The following is an 18,677-nucleotide window of genomic DNA, read 5'->3' as shown; positions in this document are numbered from 1 at the left end:
GGTTAAAAATTTCAACTTCACGCGCAAATAGCGTTAGTTACAATACTACTGTATTTTACCAAAAATCCACCGTTATTTGCACAATTAATTTGTCTTACAATTGACAACTGTAACGTCAAGTACGCCTGCAAACCTGGCACTATGTTACTCCACATCCCTAGGCTCTATCATGGAAAAAACAAACCTATATAGATTGATTATAGATCAGCATTTTCAAATTTTATATTCTGTGTAATAATAATTCTTAGTTCTTACATACATTCGGTTAAAAAAATGGTTATTACAACAAAACAACATATTGCTTACACAACCGGCAAAATAATTAAAATGTTCTGACAGGTGCCTTGGAACAATTTCATAAACAAATTAGTGTGGCCTATTATTGAACTTTTATTTCCTGAAGAAGTTTCGGAGTAAAGACAACTTTTTATCCTTGTTCTGTTCTGGCTTTTATCCTGGGGCTTTTCTGGTAAGTTGATGTAGTATCGTTTCCGCCCTTTTTAAAGTTCTATATTACCCTGGTTTATTTGATCAACCTATCAAAACAAGCTGACGTTTTTGAATAAAAAGAAAATTGTGACCATTTATAGAAATATATATCTTAAATAATTGTTAGTATTTATTTATTTGTAAGTTTGTATATATTATAGTATTGATTCTTGTAATTATCTTTGAAAAGCCCCTTTGAGGGAAAGATAATAAATTTTCAACTCAAGTCAAATATGGATGAGTGAACAATAAAAAGACGCAACTTCATCATAGTCATAGAGATTGGAATATGTACTTTGATGTAAAAGTTGTAACAACAAATTGTTATTATTGTCAGATTGCTTTCTCTCATGTAGTCGGTTGAATTTAGGAAAATATTTGTATGAGCTGCAGGTGTATAATGGTGGCATTAAAAAAAACATTTCTGCGTTGATTCCGCGTTGGGTCATAACTCTTCAACTAAACCTTAATAAGTTTTTATACACAGACGAAGGTCGAAGGGCTGATAAAAAGACAGAAAACTCGCACGATTTCGATATTATTCGTTCTTTCATATCCATCAACCCATTTCAGTTAAATTTGTCGTGTGTTTCACCGAGTGGTTTTACCTAGCTTCTTCTCGAATCAAACCAACAATATATCTATGCCGATATGGCTACGACAATATGATGTTATTTTGCAGCGACAACCCAGGCAAAATTATCCATATATTTTTCTAGGCATGGCTTCGGAAGACAAAACGACAGTTGGCGTTGCTTTCTCAGGTGGAGGTATCAGGTCTGCTGCCCTTTGTTCCGGAGTCTTACGTCGTTTACTTGAAAAATCTGTCAATATTGATTATCTGAGTTGTGTTTCTGGCGGAGGGTTTTGTGGCGCCTCTTATTTGGATTGGAAATTTCGTCATGACGGCATTGATGACCCCAAATGGCATGAACAATTCTTTAAAAATATGAGAAAACGTTGTGGAATAGTATGTGACTGGACAAATCCATTCCGAGGAATTTTGGATACAGTGGTTTTAATATCGCTCTTGTTTTTCGTAGTCGCTGTAGTTCCAGTATTGAATGTTGCTGCTCCATGTTTACCCATTGCGTTTGTGGTTGATTTTTTAGTCGGTGAGATCCTTAGGCAAGGTTTTATCTGTCCCGATTCAGAAACGAAATTGTTTAACTCTTCTAAAACATTCGAGAGGAATCCAGGTTTAAATGAAACTGTAATAAAAATTTCCAACATGTCAGGTAGTAACGAATGTGTCCCGTTCGTAAACGAGGGGATGTACTTCACTTATATTTTGTTCACCGTTCTTCTACTTGCAACAGCTTTCTTCTATATCTTCACGACCATGCTTGATCCCAATGGATTTTTGTACAGTAAAGTGAAGTTTATATTCTTTGCTTTTTTAATCTCGTTTGCATTTACTTTCACACCATGGTTGATAGAAGAGTATATTTCTGTGATACCACGATCGGTTAGTATTGGTTTACTGGTGTTTGCCATTCTTCTCTGGGTATGTATACCATATATGAGAGACAAAATATTCTGGGCAATACTAATTTACGTCTACAGTTACGTCATCAAATGGAGAGTGTATAAGACTAATATAGTTGGAATTGAATATCACGAACATTCATTTAATGTCATGCTGTGGCTAAGTGCTATTTTGTTGTGGATCACACCTTATGTATACGCCATACAGCGTGTTTCAGTGCAGACGTTTTCCAGGTAAGGTACACTATTAACTGTGGGTACACTAATTTCGATATGGTGCGAGTTGTTTGCATGCAACTTTGCAAGTTTAATTGATTTTGAGAACGGCGTGACACAAACGTTGTGGCCGCCTTTGTTAAACTGAAATAGGCCTAAATTTACGACCGATGATCTCCAACAGGGTAGCAACGGAACCAGCAATGAAAATTATTTATAGTTGTCATACTACTAAGCTATATTATTTTCTTATTACGTATTAGGTGGAAATTTCAGCGAGCTTTCTTCGAGTCAAACAACATTGGGGCATTTGGATGTGCTGGCATCTCGTTAACCGATTGTTTCCCAAGTTTCGACTGCTGTACTAGTTCTTCACATCATTTGCAAAACAGAGCTTTGTACATGGGCGACTTAAAAGAAGTGAATCCAGCATATATCTGTAATTTGCTGGTTGGCAACTGGGTGAAAGATCCTCTCAAAGAAGAGCATGAAAGTTATTCCCTGCTGTCAGTAACACCAAACACCATTGAGAGAATCGATTCTAAACCTGGTGAAGATCTATTCTATGGCAGGTACAGGTGGACGTTAATGGTGCTATTGGCCAATGTATTACATAAAGTCTTCTAATCATCTAACCATCAAAAACACCACGTTCACTGGGGAGATTAAAAAAATCCACAAGATTAAATATAAGATAAAATAATGTAAAACAATATCACCAGGAGACGAATGATGACTATAGTTTATTCGAAACATTTGCATTGCATGTATTTACATGATAGTCAAAATTTGATGGAAAGTTACTTGAAGCTGTCATGGAACTCCGTCTGGTTATTTTAATGATCATGTAGATATGATAATCGTTTATGTATAGGTTTAACTATAATAAAGAATACTGATGTAACTCCATTTATAGACTCCATCCAGAGGATCTTAAAGTTTCTGACATGATGGCATCATCTGCAGCTGTATTGTCGGGAAACATGGGACTGTATCAAATAAACATGGACACTATTCGTGATATTCAGATGATTCTTGGAATTAACATGGGAAGATCATTGGTTGCCCAATCAGTGAAAAGAGGGAATACGTCTCTAAGTGTAACATATTTTTTGTCCCATTACGTAAGTTATATTCATGTTGTGATCCTTTAAGGAAATATACGTCAAATGACAGACGACAAACTAGCGGAAAAAAAGTTATATGAAATTTTATATGAGAAAGAAAATGAGGTGAAGAATTTCGCTGTATCAGTCAAAGTAATACGTTTTTGCTATAGTAATACGATGAAAATAGTAAAGAAAGTAGTTAAACACTATTTGAGACGAGACCAGTCTCAAGAAAAACTAGTTTTATTATAGGTTTAGTGCATGCATGATATATCCTATAATCAGAGTGAATGATTGTACTCCATTGTTAAGAAACAGTTTGTAAAGAACTGAATTATTCTTTTTAGATTTTACCACTTGTAATCCAAAGTGTTATTGTAGCCCCAGTTATTCTTCTACCAATCATCGAGAAGATGGGTTATGATGAAATGTACGAACACATTCTGGTAGCTTTGATTTTGTTTACAGTTTCGTGTCTATTTTTAATCGCACTGGCCCCAACTGGAGGGGAAAATTCTGGCGTAGTTGAAAAAATCATCAGGTAAATTCACTTTATTTGCTTGAAAAATGCTGACAGGATATAGATATTCTTTGTTTGTGGATATTTGGAACATTTTCATGTCAGTCGTAACCGGTTCACCAAAATATATAAGATCCGGTTGATTAGAAAATATATGTTCGGACACGGATCTCTCCTCAAAGCTATAACGAGGACCCCTGGGAACGCGGTTGATATGAGGTTCAGGCCGTTCAGCCGCTCTATTCTTCCGTCGTTACTAAAATTATATATGTTCGCTTTTCAAAAACCTTAAGTGTGAAGATTTTGAAGTGAATGCCGTGGAGAAATATACGAGTAAAAGCTTTCATCATCCGAACAAAATCCAAATCATTTTTTACCAAATGATATTTTTTTCTTAGATGGTGCATACTAAATATTCAACAAATTCGTCTGATTCGAGAAATTAGCGGAGTTGTGAACTATGGACCTGTCCCTCCCACAATCCTTAGTCTTAGTGACGGGGGACATGTGGAGAACTTGGGAATATTACCGCTGCTCAAGAGAAGATGCAAAAGAATACTAGTGGTCAATGGGGGATATTCCTCCTCAGATACAGCCATTGCAAATGATTTAATAATTGCTTTGAATCTCGCACGAAAATGGCTACGTTGTTCTTTCTCTGGCAAGAATGGTCGAGACGTCATTGAAGATATAAAAGACCACTACGTCTTAAAGGCCCCAGGCATACAACCTCGCACCTACAGTTTTAAAGTTGAATACTTTACAAGGCCGTATGGTTATGTAGATGACGTTAAAATAGGAGAAGGTGAAATTCAAATTCTATCACCACGTCATCCTTTTAAAGGAACTCCCAATCAGTACATATCCTCATGGGAAGAATACAATAATGATACTAATCAACATCTAGACCCCGAGATGTGGGGATCTGGACCCGACCTAAGTGCAGATGAAACTGACAGATTGACATTTGGTTGCTGTGAATGCTGTCATGATTTGTCATGTCGAAGATGTTCCGCTGTGTGCTTTGGTACATTTCCATTTCATTTTACAAGCCATCAATTTTTCACACCTGAAATGTTCAGTGTATATCATAGAGAAGGGTACAAGGCAAGTCTTGATGGCACCGTTGAATGTTTCCTGGATCCAAACATAAGATGGCCAAGAGACAATACGATACTAATACAAAGACTTAATGAATTTGAATGTAAGGATAGTAGCTTTTCTACGAGTGATATAGATTAACTGGGACTAACAAATTTAGCAACCTTTTATTCAGGTTCTAGCTGTAAAGGCTAAATCGAACTTTTGGTTTAATTGCTGCCGAAAGAGAACAGTTGTGCATTGGGAATTTAACCCAGTAACCGTGTGTACAGTCAGATTCCATTAAGTTTGTTTTAGAATTTTCTGCATGCGTTTAAGAGCGTCTATGCCGCAAGGTGAAAATGCATGTCAAGACTTTTGACCTGATTTCATGTACGGATAATATTGTATAGATAAAGAAGATAAAGGCTATGCATGACCTTAGCTTTCAATAAAGAAAATTTCGTTCGCGAAAACGTTTTTTGAATGGAAAACCAGCCATGAAACGCAGTTTCAGAAAACGGACACTGTTCGGATTACTATAGGAAACCAGAGAACCTGGAGAGAAACCCTCACCGGAAACCAGAGTCAAACAAAGTACACAAGGTTAACACAATCTTATGTATTACAGAGCGTGTCTTATGTGTTACAAGAGTGGGTAATTTCTGCTATGGAACTCGTCGAAAAACTACAATTCTAACAAATCACAGGCAGTGTTCCTGGGAGTTTTGTATTGCTAGACTGTACAACTAGTTCAAAACTTCAAGGATTACTTGAAATGTTTTAAAGCATCGGCGTGAATATAGCCAATAAAACCAGCTGACCTTAGAGAAGCACCGTGAAATAAAAACATATTCCTTGAAAATTTTTGGGCTAAGGCATTTAGCAAAAAAGACAACTACACCAACAGAAACTGCATTTGGTATAAGAATATTTTCCTGATATAACGAGAAACAGGTCAGGGGCCGGTTGTATCAAGCCCGTTTAGCTTAAACGGTGGATAAGTCAAAAGTAAATAACACTCTTACAACTCTGTTGAATGAGTCAACTTGAATATCATGCACTGAATATGTAGTTGTAAACAGTATCTTTGTATTATGGCTAAAAACATTTTGTTTGCTTGTTGAATAAAACGATAGACTTGATTTCTATTTTGAACTTATCCACCGTTTAAGCTAAACGGGCTTGATACAACCGGCCCCAGGTTGACAAGCGTCCACTATATACTCCTCGTAGTTGTCATACTGCTTACGCCATTTTCCCAAACGTGCAGTCGTCGAGCGTTTGAGTTCGAGTTTGTTGATTAATTTCGTATTCAAAAGCCTACGAGTTTCTTCAGAAGATATATATAGGCGAAAACACCGAGTTTGGGCTGAAAATGCCGAATCTCGTACTCACGCGTAGTCACTTCTAAAGCTCGCTAGCGCTATTAAGGCTATTACAGAGAGCTCACAAAAACACTCAGGATATCTGATACTATCTCTATACCTAAGACTGATAAGTTTTGAATCCCTAGATCAGTAGGTCAGGCTGCAGTTCAAGGAGAGGCCACGCACTTTATGTCATTCGTAATCGTTAACTTTTTTATTTTTTTACAATGAAGCAGCTCCTAATAGAAAGGCCTTCTATACACTGGCAATTTTTTTACAGCAATTTTCCTTTCTCTAGTGTATTGCTATATAACAGAGTGGATTACTTTATACTACTTCGTTAAATTTATACAATCGTTTACACTGCATGATAATTCACTCAAGATAAACCATACGAGAAAAAGAAACTAACCTATGACTCATGTATAATCTCGACTTAAGGGGGTGGCTTGCATTTGTTATTCATGCAACGTCGTATTGCAAAATGCCTGTATGATAACCTTCAATGGGAAAGGGCAATTATCCCTTTTTTCTCGTTTGAAAGAATTTAAATCTGTATATTATGCGTTTTTATCATTTTTATCAAATTTCCGTCGTGGCTTGGATTTTTGAAGATATGCCTGGTTGTTACGTCACATTAGGAGTCACGCAATATTTTTGTCTATAGTGGAGAACTGCTGCAGGGACGGACTGACAATTTTCGGGCCTTGGTTTGGAGAATAATCCGGGCCCTTATTCCCCGCTACATGTACGTCTGAACTAGAGTGCTTTACTATTTATGCTCAACAAAAAGATTTGGACACGCCTGTAAGTGGGCATAAGTAGAAAACAAAAAGGGGACCTTTGATTTTAAAATAGCATTAACAAATACATTAACTTCTCCACTTCTCCAAAAGGCATTTTTTATTAGAAAAAGGGCACTTAATTTAGTCCCTTGAAAAATTTTTGTTCCCGGTTCCTACGACCCTGATGAAAAGTTATTTCCTATGTTTAAAAGTTCTTTCAAATGAGAAAAGAACGACATTACAAAGCACATCGTGAATTCGTTGCAACAGATACTTTATTTATTGTTCATCTTGACAAAACACTTGTTTTCTGCAGTCGGTTTTCGTCGTAGCTATCGCTAGGAAGACAAAACTCGGTTTTGAAAAATAAATCACAACATGGTTCAGTGGAAACATGCAGGTAAGCAAATGCAGTTTGTAAAATAGGCAAGATATCAAATTTTATTGTGGAAGAGTGCACTTAAAAGAAAAGCGCATTCTGTAGCATATAATTTTTGGTAACCATATAACTCTGGGGCCGGTTGTATGCCGGATAGTGCTATCCACCGGATAGTTTCACCTTAAGTTCCCTTATTGTTTTCTATAACTTAATTCTTAGCATTCATAAATCGAGAATCGTCTTTAATAACTGTTGGTTCCAAAGATGAAATTTTATTCGCTTTTCAAGCATTTTTAAAGAACGGTTAAAAAAATCACTATCCGGTGGATAGCGCTATCCGGTTTTCATACAGCGCCCCTGATGTCAAATTCAATACAACTATATTCGCAAAAATAACAAAATATGTCTTTTGTGCTGTTTGCCACTATAAGCTAATTTCAATTCTTCCAATATGACTAATCAAAATGATTTAGAACTGGAATGTTTCAGTCTTTTATCTTGCAGAAACCTTAATTTTAAAAGACTGTGGTCGTAGAATAAAACCAAATTCAGGTGCAAGACTTGGACAACCCGACAGTTCAATTCTATACTTGTGTACAATACCACCAAGAAGTAAGAACAACTGCAGTTGAGCAAGCAAGTGACCAAGACATTTACGAGTGCCAGTTGAGAATGGTATAGAAGAAAAACGAGCTCTGTTTACTTCACCATTTTCATCGATAAAACGACCAGGATCAAATTTTAAGGCATCTTTGAAAACTCTTTCGTCGTGGTTAACAGCCCATAAGTTCACGAAAACGATAGTGTCTTCAGGGACTCTGTAAGGTCCGACACTTGTCTCGCGTTCTGCATAATGTGGTACAGCTAGAGGAAGAACTGTGCTATATCGTAGAGTTTCTAAAACAGTTGCCTCTAAGAACGGCAAGCGATTTTTATCGTTCACGCTTATGCAGTTCAGTCCAACAACATCCTTTAGTTCCTGGTACAGGCGATCTTGAATGTTTGGGTGACAAGCGAGATAAAGAACCGCCCAAATAAGACTTGTACTGGTTGTATCAACACTTGCACCATACAAATCTGTTAACAATGTAGCAACATTCTCTTCATTCAAGTCAAGTTCTTCACCAAGAGCAACCAATCTTTCATTAGTACCATTCTCATAACATCGCACTAATGCATCACCGATGCAACCGATTTTGTTTTTCTTGTTGAATTTTTCTTTCTTCTCAAAGTAAATGTGGCGGACAAAGTTCAAAAGATGAGCAATAATTTCCTTTATTCTTTTGAATGATCTTTCGAACAATGGACTTAACCATGGTAAAAAATCCGGTAAACCGCTGACGTTGAATTCGCTAAACTCTTTCAATATTCCGTTCAGTTTCTCTTTATTCTTAGGTTCAATATCCTCGCCAAAAGTATAGTTAAAATTCATTTCAGCGACTGCATGTTTTATGTCATGAATTGGATCAAATTCTTCGTTATGGTCTGAAAATCGTTTGCAAAGATTTTCCAAACCATTGTTAATTTGAGAGTCCAGTCGTTCGTGATCTGACATAAAGCTATGCATGCAAAGGTGGGCTAACCGTCGTTTCTTGACGTACATTTCATCGTAAGGTCCAAATGTTAGACTTCCTTCGCATGCTTGCAGACTGTTCAACGGCGGTCGGCTGGAAAAATCGCTAGATTTCTTCACTAATGTTTCCTTAACACAGTCCAGAGAATTCAAGACAATAACACGGCGAGATCCTAATTGTAATCTATACACATCACCAAACGTCTTGGCCAACTCTGTAAGTCGTTCATGAGGTTTGCTGCCGAGTAAATGAAGATTACCAATAATTGGCAAAGAGAATGGACCCGGAGGAAGACCAGTGTTCTCTTGAATTCGTTGATATACCAGGAGTATGCACGTTGTTGCAAACAGAACGATAAGCACCGGGCATAGATACTGGGACAGAAGCATTGCTAGAAAGCTACCAGTGAAAATATGCATTTCTTTCGTCGACACTAATACAGCAGAATTTACCGCCGTAATTTTGCTGAGCTGCGATCACTTGATAAGAGTTTGTTAAACTGTTTCGTGTGGTAACCCGCGTCAGTTTTATACACTGAGTGACTAATATTTAACCATCTTATTTTAAATCACTTCCGCTCGATGCATGCAAGGTCAAACTTACAGTATTTTGTCTCACGATTTCTGATATATTGTAGATACCGAGGTGTTAACTAAATGGTTGATCAGATAATTTGAAAGAAGACCCTTTGTCAGTGCTATATTTCGGAAAATTAAACATTCCTAATTGTCTCCATGAATTTGAAAAATCTAAGGTCAAGGCAACCGTAATTCGTGTTTGTTGAAAAATTTAACTACCCGTAATTACTTACACACAACAAAGAAAGGATGGTTTGACAACATTTCTCGCTGTTTGGATATTTATTATCAAGCAGAGACAGAAATTTAAAATACTTTCTAAAATATAATAATATTCTTGGTGTTGGACATTATGATGTGTATTCATAATTGCATTAAATGATATGAATCTGTAGGCAGTTTGAACACGAATTCGAATCGTGGCGTATTAAGACAATAAAATAAGTGATTTTTTATTAAATTATCACCAAATACTATCCTTTTGTCTGTTAACCCCACAGCGTGTATGCGTGACAGTGTAGCTATGCAAAGATATATGTGGGTGATTGTTAGTGTTGAACTTGACCTTCAACTTCTGACAGCATGTTAAATTTTGGGCTGCAAATGAGTTCCTCTCTCGAAGACCAAACAATCATGCCGGCCAGGAAATGGTTGGGCTCTTAAACAACTAAGAATTTTTATATATTTCCTTCATCGTTTTCTCGTTTCGTTGCAGAATGTGTGGGCACAAAATAACACGAAATCACAAAACATCCTGGAGGAGGAACGCGCAGGCAATTATCTCAAGCATGTAAAATAAAAAACGACAAAGATTGTGCAAGCTAAGATCGGATGATATTTAAGTATTCTTGGATTTCTCTTTGCATACCAGTCGAGAATGACATACTTAGCTCAAATACAAAATGAGTGTCATGCCGATGACCTTTATTGTCACTTCATCGTTTTTGGTCATCGATAATAAATAATGCTGTCGCATAGTACGTAACGCACGTATAGATTAATAAATGGGATGATCGGTTACACTGTCAGCATTTCTGTCATCGGAGTTAGAATTTTGCATCGCTAAGTCTTGTGCAACAATTAATTTGCAACAATTATGTGGATGAAATAACACAGTGGCCAGTGGCGTAACTAGAACGATAATTGAGGGGGGGGGGGAAACCTAGCACTAACCGACGGATTTCTTTTGTAAGTGCAATGGCTTACAATAGAAATCCATCGGGCAGAACTGAATATATGAATATCCCCCCCAATTATCGCCCCAGTCAGTAACAATAATTGATTTAGATTCTTCTAAAAATTGCAGAAATTCTTCAAAATGTAGAAATTACTATATGCAACTGTTGATCAGAAATTTTGACAGACAATGTAAAAGAAGACTTGCGTCATATGAAACAATGAACATAGGCGCTGTGAAGATAAGGCTATAGATACAGCGGAGATAATCTCCTCTACGTGGCTTATCATAGAAAAACGGCAGAAATGAAAACTTCCCACGTTCTGTATTATCATTGGAAATTTAGGGTTACGTGATTGAGATATTATCGGCGCCAGGTATTGTTTCTGCAGAACACTTGTATGGAAACAGAAAAAATTACTATGCTCTAGAACGTAGATAACAGAAGATATAGTAATGGCGTTGCCATGTTGGAGATGTAATGTAAAAAAAATTCAATTAAACCATTTTGTTATCGGATCCAATACGGCGCCACCTTTTGCTAAGTTGGTCCCGTGAGAATATCTGCAAACTTATTACACAGTATCATCTATAAAATTCAAATTGAATGTCAAGAAATATAAAAATATTTATCTAATTTGAATTTCAACACATTTGAATACATTTATGACATGGCTTTCCTTGCACGCGCAAATTCTCCGTAGTTTTGTTTTCGCCTGCAGAACGTGTGATCAGCTGACGCTATCAGCGTACTCAAGTAACTATGGCAAAATTGCTTTCTTGTAAGTATTTCTCATGACCCGATAGCACTAAATGTCGAGAATTTTTCCTGCATGATATTTTAGGTAAAACTATTTCGTGAGAAAATGGCCCAACCTGGTTATCTTAATTTCTATAAGCAGGAAATTATTCAAAAGTTCTCAAAACAAAGCACATTTAATTAGTCATCAAAATTGAACTAAACATCGATTATTTCTCTATTACGTCAAAGTAATGAATACTGTACCTAAATAATGAAAATGTTTGGATAATTAACCAAAATATTTTTGTCGGCATTCTCAGAAAAAAATTGACAACAGAGCAAATAATACATATTACAGATGCCGTGCATCGTTTTAATTATAAACACAAAAATACAGTTAATGCACTGACGTAAACTGAAGGTGTAACGGACGGCTTCCAAGGTTAAATTTACCTGAAGTTTAAACCCTCCCCTCGACATTCCAATTATTGCAACTACCAATGGAAAACAACTTAAAAAGTAAACTGATACGTCGCAGAATGGTATAGGTGTACCTAAGCACTGAACAAGTCCAATTTTCAGGGGGTTAGCTCGTCAAAAGGGTCTTTTCTTTGCCACTTTGCATGGCTGATATTGTTTTCTAAGTCGTGTGAAGGGTCAGAGATATGTCTGTATTGGAACACTGCACTTTGCTTCTTAATTGAGTTTGGAGACATAGAGGCGTTTCTAAAAAAATACTTAGATAAGATCAATATTATAAAACCATATTGCAACTATTGTGATCAAATTGCTGGACCAACTAAGCATGTGGAGCAGTTGGCAGCCAAAAATTGAACCTGGCTGGTGCATCGATCGATCTCCCGGACAATTCCATTCGTTTATATGTGATGATGGATGGTTTGACACACGCGGTCCTCATTGCCAACAAATGCTGACTAATAATAATACTTGGAAGTTGAAATAAAATAGGTAGACCATTAGTGTAATTTTATCAGTCATGACCAACAGGAGAGTGCAACAATATCCATAGACGACAATCAAAATTCTTGCATGATATATGCATTATGCAACATCTGAGGAACTTGTGACTGATAAACCCATTTAACTCCTCGAGTCTTTCATCATGTGGTGCGAACGACATATTTCCATGTTGATACCAGATTGAGAAGTGCATATAGAAACTCTTGGAACGAATCAACGAAAGGTCTTGAATCAGCCCGGTTAGCCGGGCTATAACCATAAATAAACAGCCGATAAACATGGCAACCAAGCCTTACAGTGAACCAACGAACGACTGTACTGGGTCTGTTTTTCGTGATAAAGTGACAAGTAAAATATTACAAGAATGTCCTGGTTTGAAATATTTAGAACTACGAAATGAGATATCTCAGGAACATGAAGATTATAAATAAAGCTCACATGTGAAACAAGAGAACTCAGGATTGAACTTGTGAATTTGAAGAGCAGCAGTAGTAAATGGGTGCAGCTACATCTAACATTGCAACTAAACATATATCACAACTAATTAACTATAATTATATCCGTAATTAAACTATCACCGCTTTTTTGTTGGATAAATAAAATATAGTCCTTTCAATCTGGTGTACAGTTATCATCAACATTGAGGGGGCTGGGGGAAAGTAAAATGTTTTATAATGCCCTTTTCAGTCTACTTTAGGCAGGGGCGAGGAAAGCCATTTCCTTCTAAAAAAGAACACTGATTTATAAAAAATGCTGTATAGTGCATGGCGCCTCGTGAGATTGGCCACTCCTTCAATTGAACTAAATTCCTACTAATGAATCCCTGCTATATATAACTAGTCTCTTTCCGATTTGGATTAGTGTCCAGGAACTGCTCTACTTGTCCTGCTTTCTGTAAATGCTAACTCTAAAACTTGGACATAAAAGAACCTGAACTTTTCCCAATAATTACAACTTAAGCATTTTTTACTTCAAAAGATCTGCTGGATTTTTTATGTTTGTTTACAAATTCATTAAAGTTTCACTTGCCATGCACCTAATGAGTCATACTTCCTCAAAGGAATTCTGTTCAGTTGCCGAAAAACAAGGTCATGGGCGATGTTATGCACTTCACTGTATTCAAAAAGCAATTACATTGCCAAGTTCATCATGTTTATCAATCCTCGCGGGAAACAACATCGTGTTGACCTTGACATCACTTCAACACATTAACAGTCATAAAGCCAGGGTGGGTTATTTTAAGGAAATGTATATTGTAATAGCCATGTGAATATTGTGATGCTGGACCGGGGTTACTAGGTTAAACCTGCAGATTACAGATTAGTACATATATCTTTGAATATACTAAAGTAAACCCCGAATTTTTTAAACGATTTCTTCTTTTGCCAGTTGCGATCTTTGATATGCGAGATGATAAACTGATATATATGATTCATGGAATTGTATTTAATGTCGCACCTAGGAATGTTAGAGCGGGTACTTTCTTTGAAGTTACGTTTCTTGATAAGAGATTGATTGCCTGAAAAAAACAGGGAGGAGTATGATGCAAGGTTTCGATACCCATTTCCGGCCCATGACTATAGATATCGCGGCTATATTAATTATATCAAAAACTGATTTCTATCGATTTTTGTGAATTGTATTTCTCCTCATTCAAACTTCGACAATCCTTTTCTACAGTGGTCTAAACTAAAGTCTTATTAATGTAGTTTTGTAAATGAAAGAGAAATTCATTCATTGACGTACCGCAATTTTACCCGAAGACCGCGTATTCCGGATCAGGCAGATTTTTTAGCCTGTCAAAGTTGTTTGCACTTCCATGCAACTATATAGCAATAGCCGTGGTAGTAATTTTAAGCCATTTTCACGAAACAGAAAATATCTATTATATTTTTCGGGCAATCCATGTAATAATTACAGCACACAGGATACTTATAGTTTTGTGGTCGACTGCATGGTCGTACATCACGGTACATGCAGTGCCGGAAGTCGATATCAGTGGAAGTCCTGACCAGTGTTAGTTACATTCCATATGTGATAGCAGTGAGACTGACAGAAAACTAACTTTCATAAGCATAATTTTACATAAAAGCCTGTTACAACATATAGTGATACGGGTTTGTTTAAGCTGGATATGGTTTATAGAAATCTTCGATTTCTGCAAGTGCGGAAATTTATAGAGGAAAATTAATATTTCGTAATCGCGTACCGTTCATTATTATCGATTATATACGAGGAATTATGAACCTTCATTCAACGCTATATATATTCAGTCAAATACCCATAAATTACGTCCAGATGCAAAGCATGCACATCCATTCTATAACCTACACAAACAAATGTTATCATAAATAATGTTGCATTACTTTTATCATATCGTTATAAAACGTAGTGCTTAGTGGATGATGAATTTCTATATTTCCTGAGCACTCGGGCAGAACTAACGTGAGTGGGAAATGGCCAGAATAACAATGACTTGTCTCTTACTGACCTTGACTTGGAGTACCAAGCCTTTTACTAAGAATTTAAACTTTGCCCTGTCTTTGATGATAAGGCCAAGTTCACAGCCTACGCTCTTTCCAGGTTGACATAGGCCAAGTTCAGGAGAACTGAAATACATGCATGAAAGGGGGTAATTAAACTCACAGTTAATGAATCAACTTAATGAACTTAAAGTCTTATATCATATATCCTCATGCACTTTATCTTGGAAAAATATTAGTTTTGTATATATATATATACTGCATGTTACTGACAAGTTAGTATAAACTTTGCATGCATAATATCATTACTAAATATATCAATTCCTGGTTCTTCCCAGATGTCTGGGGTAACCATGCATATTCCAAAAACAATGAATGACTGTTATTTACTTACCTTGACCTTTCTTTAAGAATAATATTAGCTTGCAATGCCATCAATCAAAGGGGGAAAATTCTTTGTATCTACTTTGATAATTTGTAAGTCAATCAATACGCGACCCAATACCAATTGGAAAAAGCTTTCAAAATCATGACCTTGCAAACTAAACCGGAAGAACAATGCATGAACAGCTAGAAACTGGTTTAAGAGACTTCACACTGAAAAGTTCAGATCAGTTTTCCAGATTGCATGAACGAGACAACAACGTTGTAAACATCAAACTGAATTACAAGATGCATATTTCTTTAGAAAACTTCATGGAGTTGTTTTTGCAACATTCTTCAATATTCATTCTTCTGTTTGCAACAACATGCATACTCCTGCTTTATCAACGACTGCAAGAGAACACTGGTCTTCCTCCGGGTCCATTCTCTTGGCCAATTATTGGTAATCTCCATTTGCTCGGCAGCAAACCTCATGAACGACTTACAGAGTTGGCCAAGACTTTTGGTGATGTGTATAGATTACAGTTAGGATCTCGCCGTGTTATTGTCTTGAACTCTCTGGACTGTGTTAAGGAAGCATTGGTAAAAAAATCTAGTGACTTTTCGAACCGTCCACCTTTGAACACTTTACGAGCCTTTGACATGGATGGACGAAGCATCGCATTCGGACCTTATAGCCAAAGGTACGAAAGAAATCGACGATTGGCTCTTCTAGCACTACACAGCTATATGTTAAAACATGAACAATTATCCTCTCATACTAAGGAATGCGTAAAATGTCTTTGCGAGCAATTTCAAAAACACAATCAACACTTCGATCCAGCGTTCGATGTCGCGCAGGGAATAGCCGAACTAAACATGATTAATATCTTCGGAGTTGAATCAGTGAACGAGAAACGTACCGAAGAACTACGTCTATTATTGAAATCGTCAAGTGAATTTATCAAAAACAATAATATCAATAACCTTGCTGATTTTCTGCCGTGGTTCACTCCATTTCTTCAACATAGTTTTGATGACCTGGCAGGACTTATACAAAAACTTGCCGATTTTGTCAAAGCGATCTACCTTGAAAAGAAGAAAAATTACATCAATGACAATGTCGTCGAAGTTCGCTGTGTCAGTGATGCTTTGGCTCGATGCTTTGAAAGTGGAACCAATGAAAGGTTAGTTGCCCTCGGTGAAGAGCTTGACTTGAATGAAGATACAATAGTTTCTTTATTGACTGACATCTTTGGTGCAAGTGTTGAAACAACTACTGCAACGATGCTATGGGCGATTTACTGTCTCGCTTGCCACCCAAACATTCAAGATCGCCTGTACCAGGAACTAAAGGATGTTGTTGGACTGAACTGCATAAGCGTGAACGATAAAAATCGCTTGCCGTTCTTAGAGGCAACTGTTTTAGAAACTCTACGATATAGCACAGTTCTTCCTCTAGCTATACCACATTATGCAGAACGCGAGACAACTGTCGGACCTTACAGAATCCCTGAAGACACTATCGTTTTCGTGAACTTATGGGCTGTTAACCACGATGAAAGAGTTTTCAAAGATGCTTTCAAATTTGATCCTGGTCGTTTTATCGATGAAAATGGTGAAGTAAACAGAGCTCGTTTTTCTTCTATACCATTCTCAACTGGCACTCGTAAATGTCTTGGTCACTTGCTTGCTCAACTGCAGTTGTTCTTACTTCTTGGTGGTATTGTACACAAATATAGAATTGAACTGTCGGGTTGTCCAAGTCTTGCACCTGAATTTGGTTTTATTCTTCGACCACAACCTTTCAAAATTAATGTGTATCCAAGACAGTAGAATTAGAATTTACAGTTACGGAAGAATTAACATTTCATCTGAATTAGAATCATAAGATGAAACGCTATAAAACTTTATAAATGAAAACATGCAAGTTGTAGTGTAAATGTATGTACATACATCTGCAAGCAATCCAATGCGTTTAATTAATGGCATATACACAATTCGTTATCATACTAAATACAAAATGTCATGTAGTATTAAACTAATAATGTATTTGCCCTATGTACCGACTTTACTGCATGTAGACTTGTAGCATATTAAAACGTTAAATGTTATAGTTCTATGTGGTTGTTTATACATGCGAAGCTAGCGCATTTAACTGTCGTTACTCGTTACCTTGTATAGTTTAATTCTTAAGACTGATGTGAAGTGTTAATTAATGCAAGCCTTTAAAAGGGCATTTCTCATAGAGTCAAATATAAATTGTCTTTAAACTACTTGCCTTAACTTGCTAGATGAAATTTCATTTACAATCATAGCTGTTAAAAGCTTATCTACATTATGTTACTCATGATTTATGTTACAAGAACGAAGGCAATAAAGAAGCACAAGTGTATATCAGTTATTGTCATGTATATTTTTTGTCATGCATGGTCATTGTGCCAAGCACTTTCTACGTACCCCACCCAGGTATTGGCTAATAACGTGAAATTCTGTACCCAGGAAGTTCGTGTCAAATTCTGTCCACCGGTTGTTAGTTTTCTTTTTATTTGTTAAATTGGAATGTTATCGTGCTTTTGGTACCCTTAAATATTGAGTGAGTCTTGTTTTCAGAAGAAGACAGTGTTCTAGTGAAAACGTGTGTAGTTTCGTGTGATTCGTCCCATGATGCTAAAATGAGTCTTGAGTTGTATAATGACTACAAATTTCAAAATAAAACAACAGTAGCTACTACATCAATTCATATGCTATTCGACAAGTGTCACACACGTGTCACGTGCAGTGCTCACATGTCTTTGTAAACCTGATAAAGCTGGCCTCTTTTAGTATCCATAAATAAAGACTGTTCCTACTTAACAATTCTATACATAAAGAATATTACAACATCTCAGGTGCGCTCGTGACTTGAGTACCGCAAGACGTGTTTTGTCAGGTCTAAAGGCTGATGAAACACTTTCGCTCGTTTTTTTACAGTACTAAAGCATTAAACATCCAAATATGGTAACATACTTACCCAGGAAATCACACTTCTTTATTAAGTATGATATTGACTGAAGAAACACAAAAATTCAGCTAAATTCTGCCCAACACAAGAGTTATTATAAGAGTACTTGCAAACAAAACAATAATATTGTGCTTTAGTTGCAAGTACATGGGTATAAAGCACTCTTATTTCTTCATCTTTGTTATATTGGACCAAATAATTTTTTAGGTGACCGGTTTTTGAAATTTTGTCAGGTAAATGAAAGAGCATTCTCTGTCTGCCTTTTATGGTTGTTGATGTGGTAACAATGATGTTTTCACTATAGTTCTTTGTATTTATATTCCAATTATGATATTCTAC

The 18,677-nt window shown here is 36.5% G+C and overlaps 3 protein-coding genes across 4 annotated transcripts; 2 read left to right on the top strand and 1 right to left on the bottom strand.

The window, feature by feature from the left end:
- The first annotated feature begins 353 nt into the window (after positions 1 to 353).
- On the top strand, positions 354 to 5,740 carry LOC114521456. 2 transcript variants are annotated; one of them, XM_028541914.1, is made up of 6 exons: positions 354 to 469; positions 1,209 to 2,211; positions 2,457 to 2,765; positions 3,110 to 3,317; positions 3,650 to 3,843; positions 4,221 to 5,740. In XM_028541914.1, exons 2-6 carry the CDS (start codon positions 1,211 to 1,213, stop codon positions 5,062 to 5,064), a joined length of 2,556 nt encoding a protein of 851 aa, XP_028397715.1. In that variant the 5' UTR covers positions 354 to 469; positions 1,209 to 1,210; the 3' UTR covers positions 5,065 to 5,740. The 2 variants fall into 2 exon arrangements, with proteins under 2 accessions (XP_028397715.1, XP_028397714.1); XM_028541913.1 differs by lacking the exon at positions 354 to 469 and having other exon boundaries at positions 918 to 2,211.
- A 1,679-nt stretch (positions 5,741 to 7,419) lies between these two features.
- Positions 7,420 to 9,436, bottom strand: LOC114521459 (cytochrome P450 1A1-like). The gene has a single exon (XM_028541919.1). The coding sequence runs from the start codon at positions 9,427 to 9,429 to the stop codon at positions 7,930 to 7,932; it is 1,500 nt and encodes a 499-aa protein (XP_028397720.1). The 5' UTR covers positions 9,430 to 9,436; the 3' UTR covers positions 7,420 to 7,929.
- Positions 9,437 to 15,529: 6,093 nt separating this feature from the next.
- On the top strand, positions 15,530 to 17,170 carry LOC114521532 (cytochrome P450 1A1-like). The gene has a single exon (XM_028542000.1). The coding sequence runs from the start codon at positions 15,530 to 15,532 to the stop codon at positions 17,168 to 17,170; it is 1,641 nt and encodes a 546-aa protein (XP_028397801.1).
- Positions 17,171 to 18,677: the final 1,507 nt, after the last annotated feature.

Source organism: Dendronephthya gigantea, unplaced genomic scaffold (assembly GCF_004324835.1).
Source record: "Dendronephthya gigantea isolate DGI-Jeju-01 unplaced genomic scaffold, DenGig_1.0 000020F, whole genome shotgun sequence".
NCBI classification, from domain to species: Eukaryota; Metazoa; Cnidaria; class Anthozoa; order Malacalcyonacea; family Nephtheidae; genus Dendronephthya; species Dendronephthya gigantea.
This window is presented reverse-complemented; position numbering and strand designations above follow the sequence as displayed.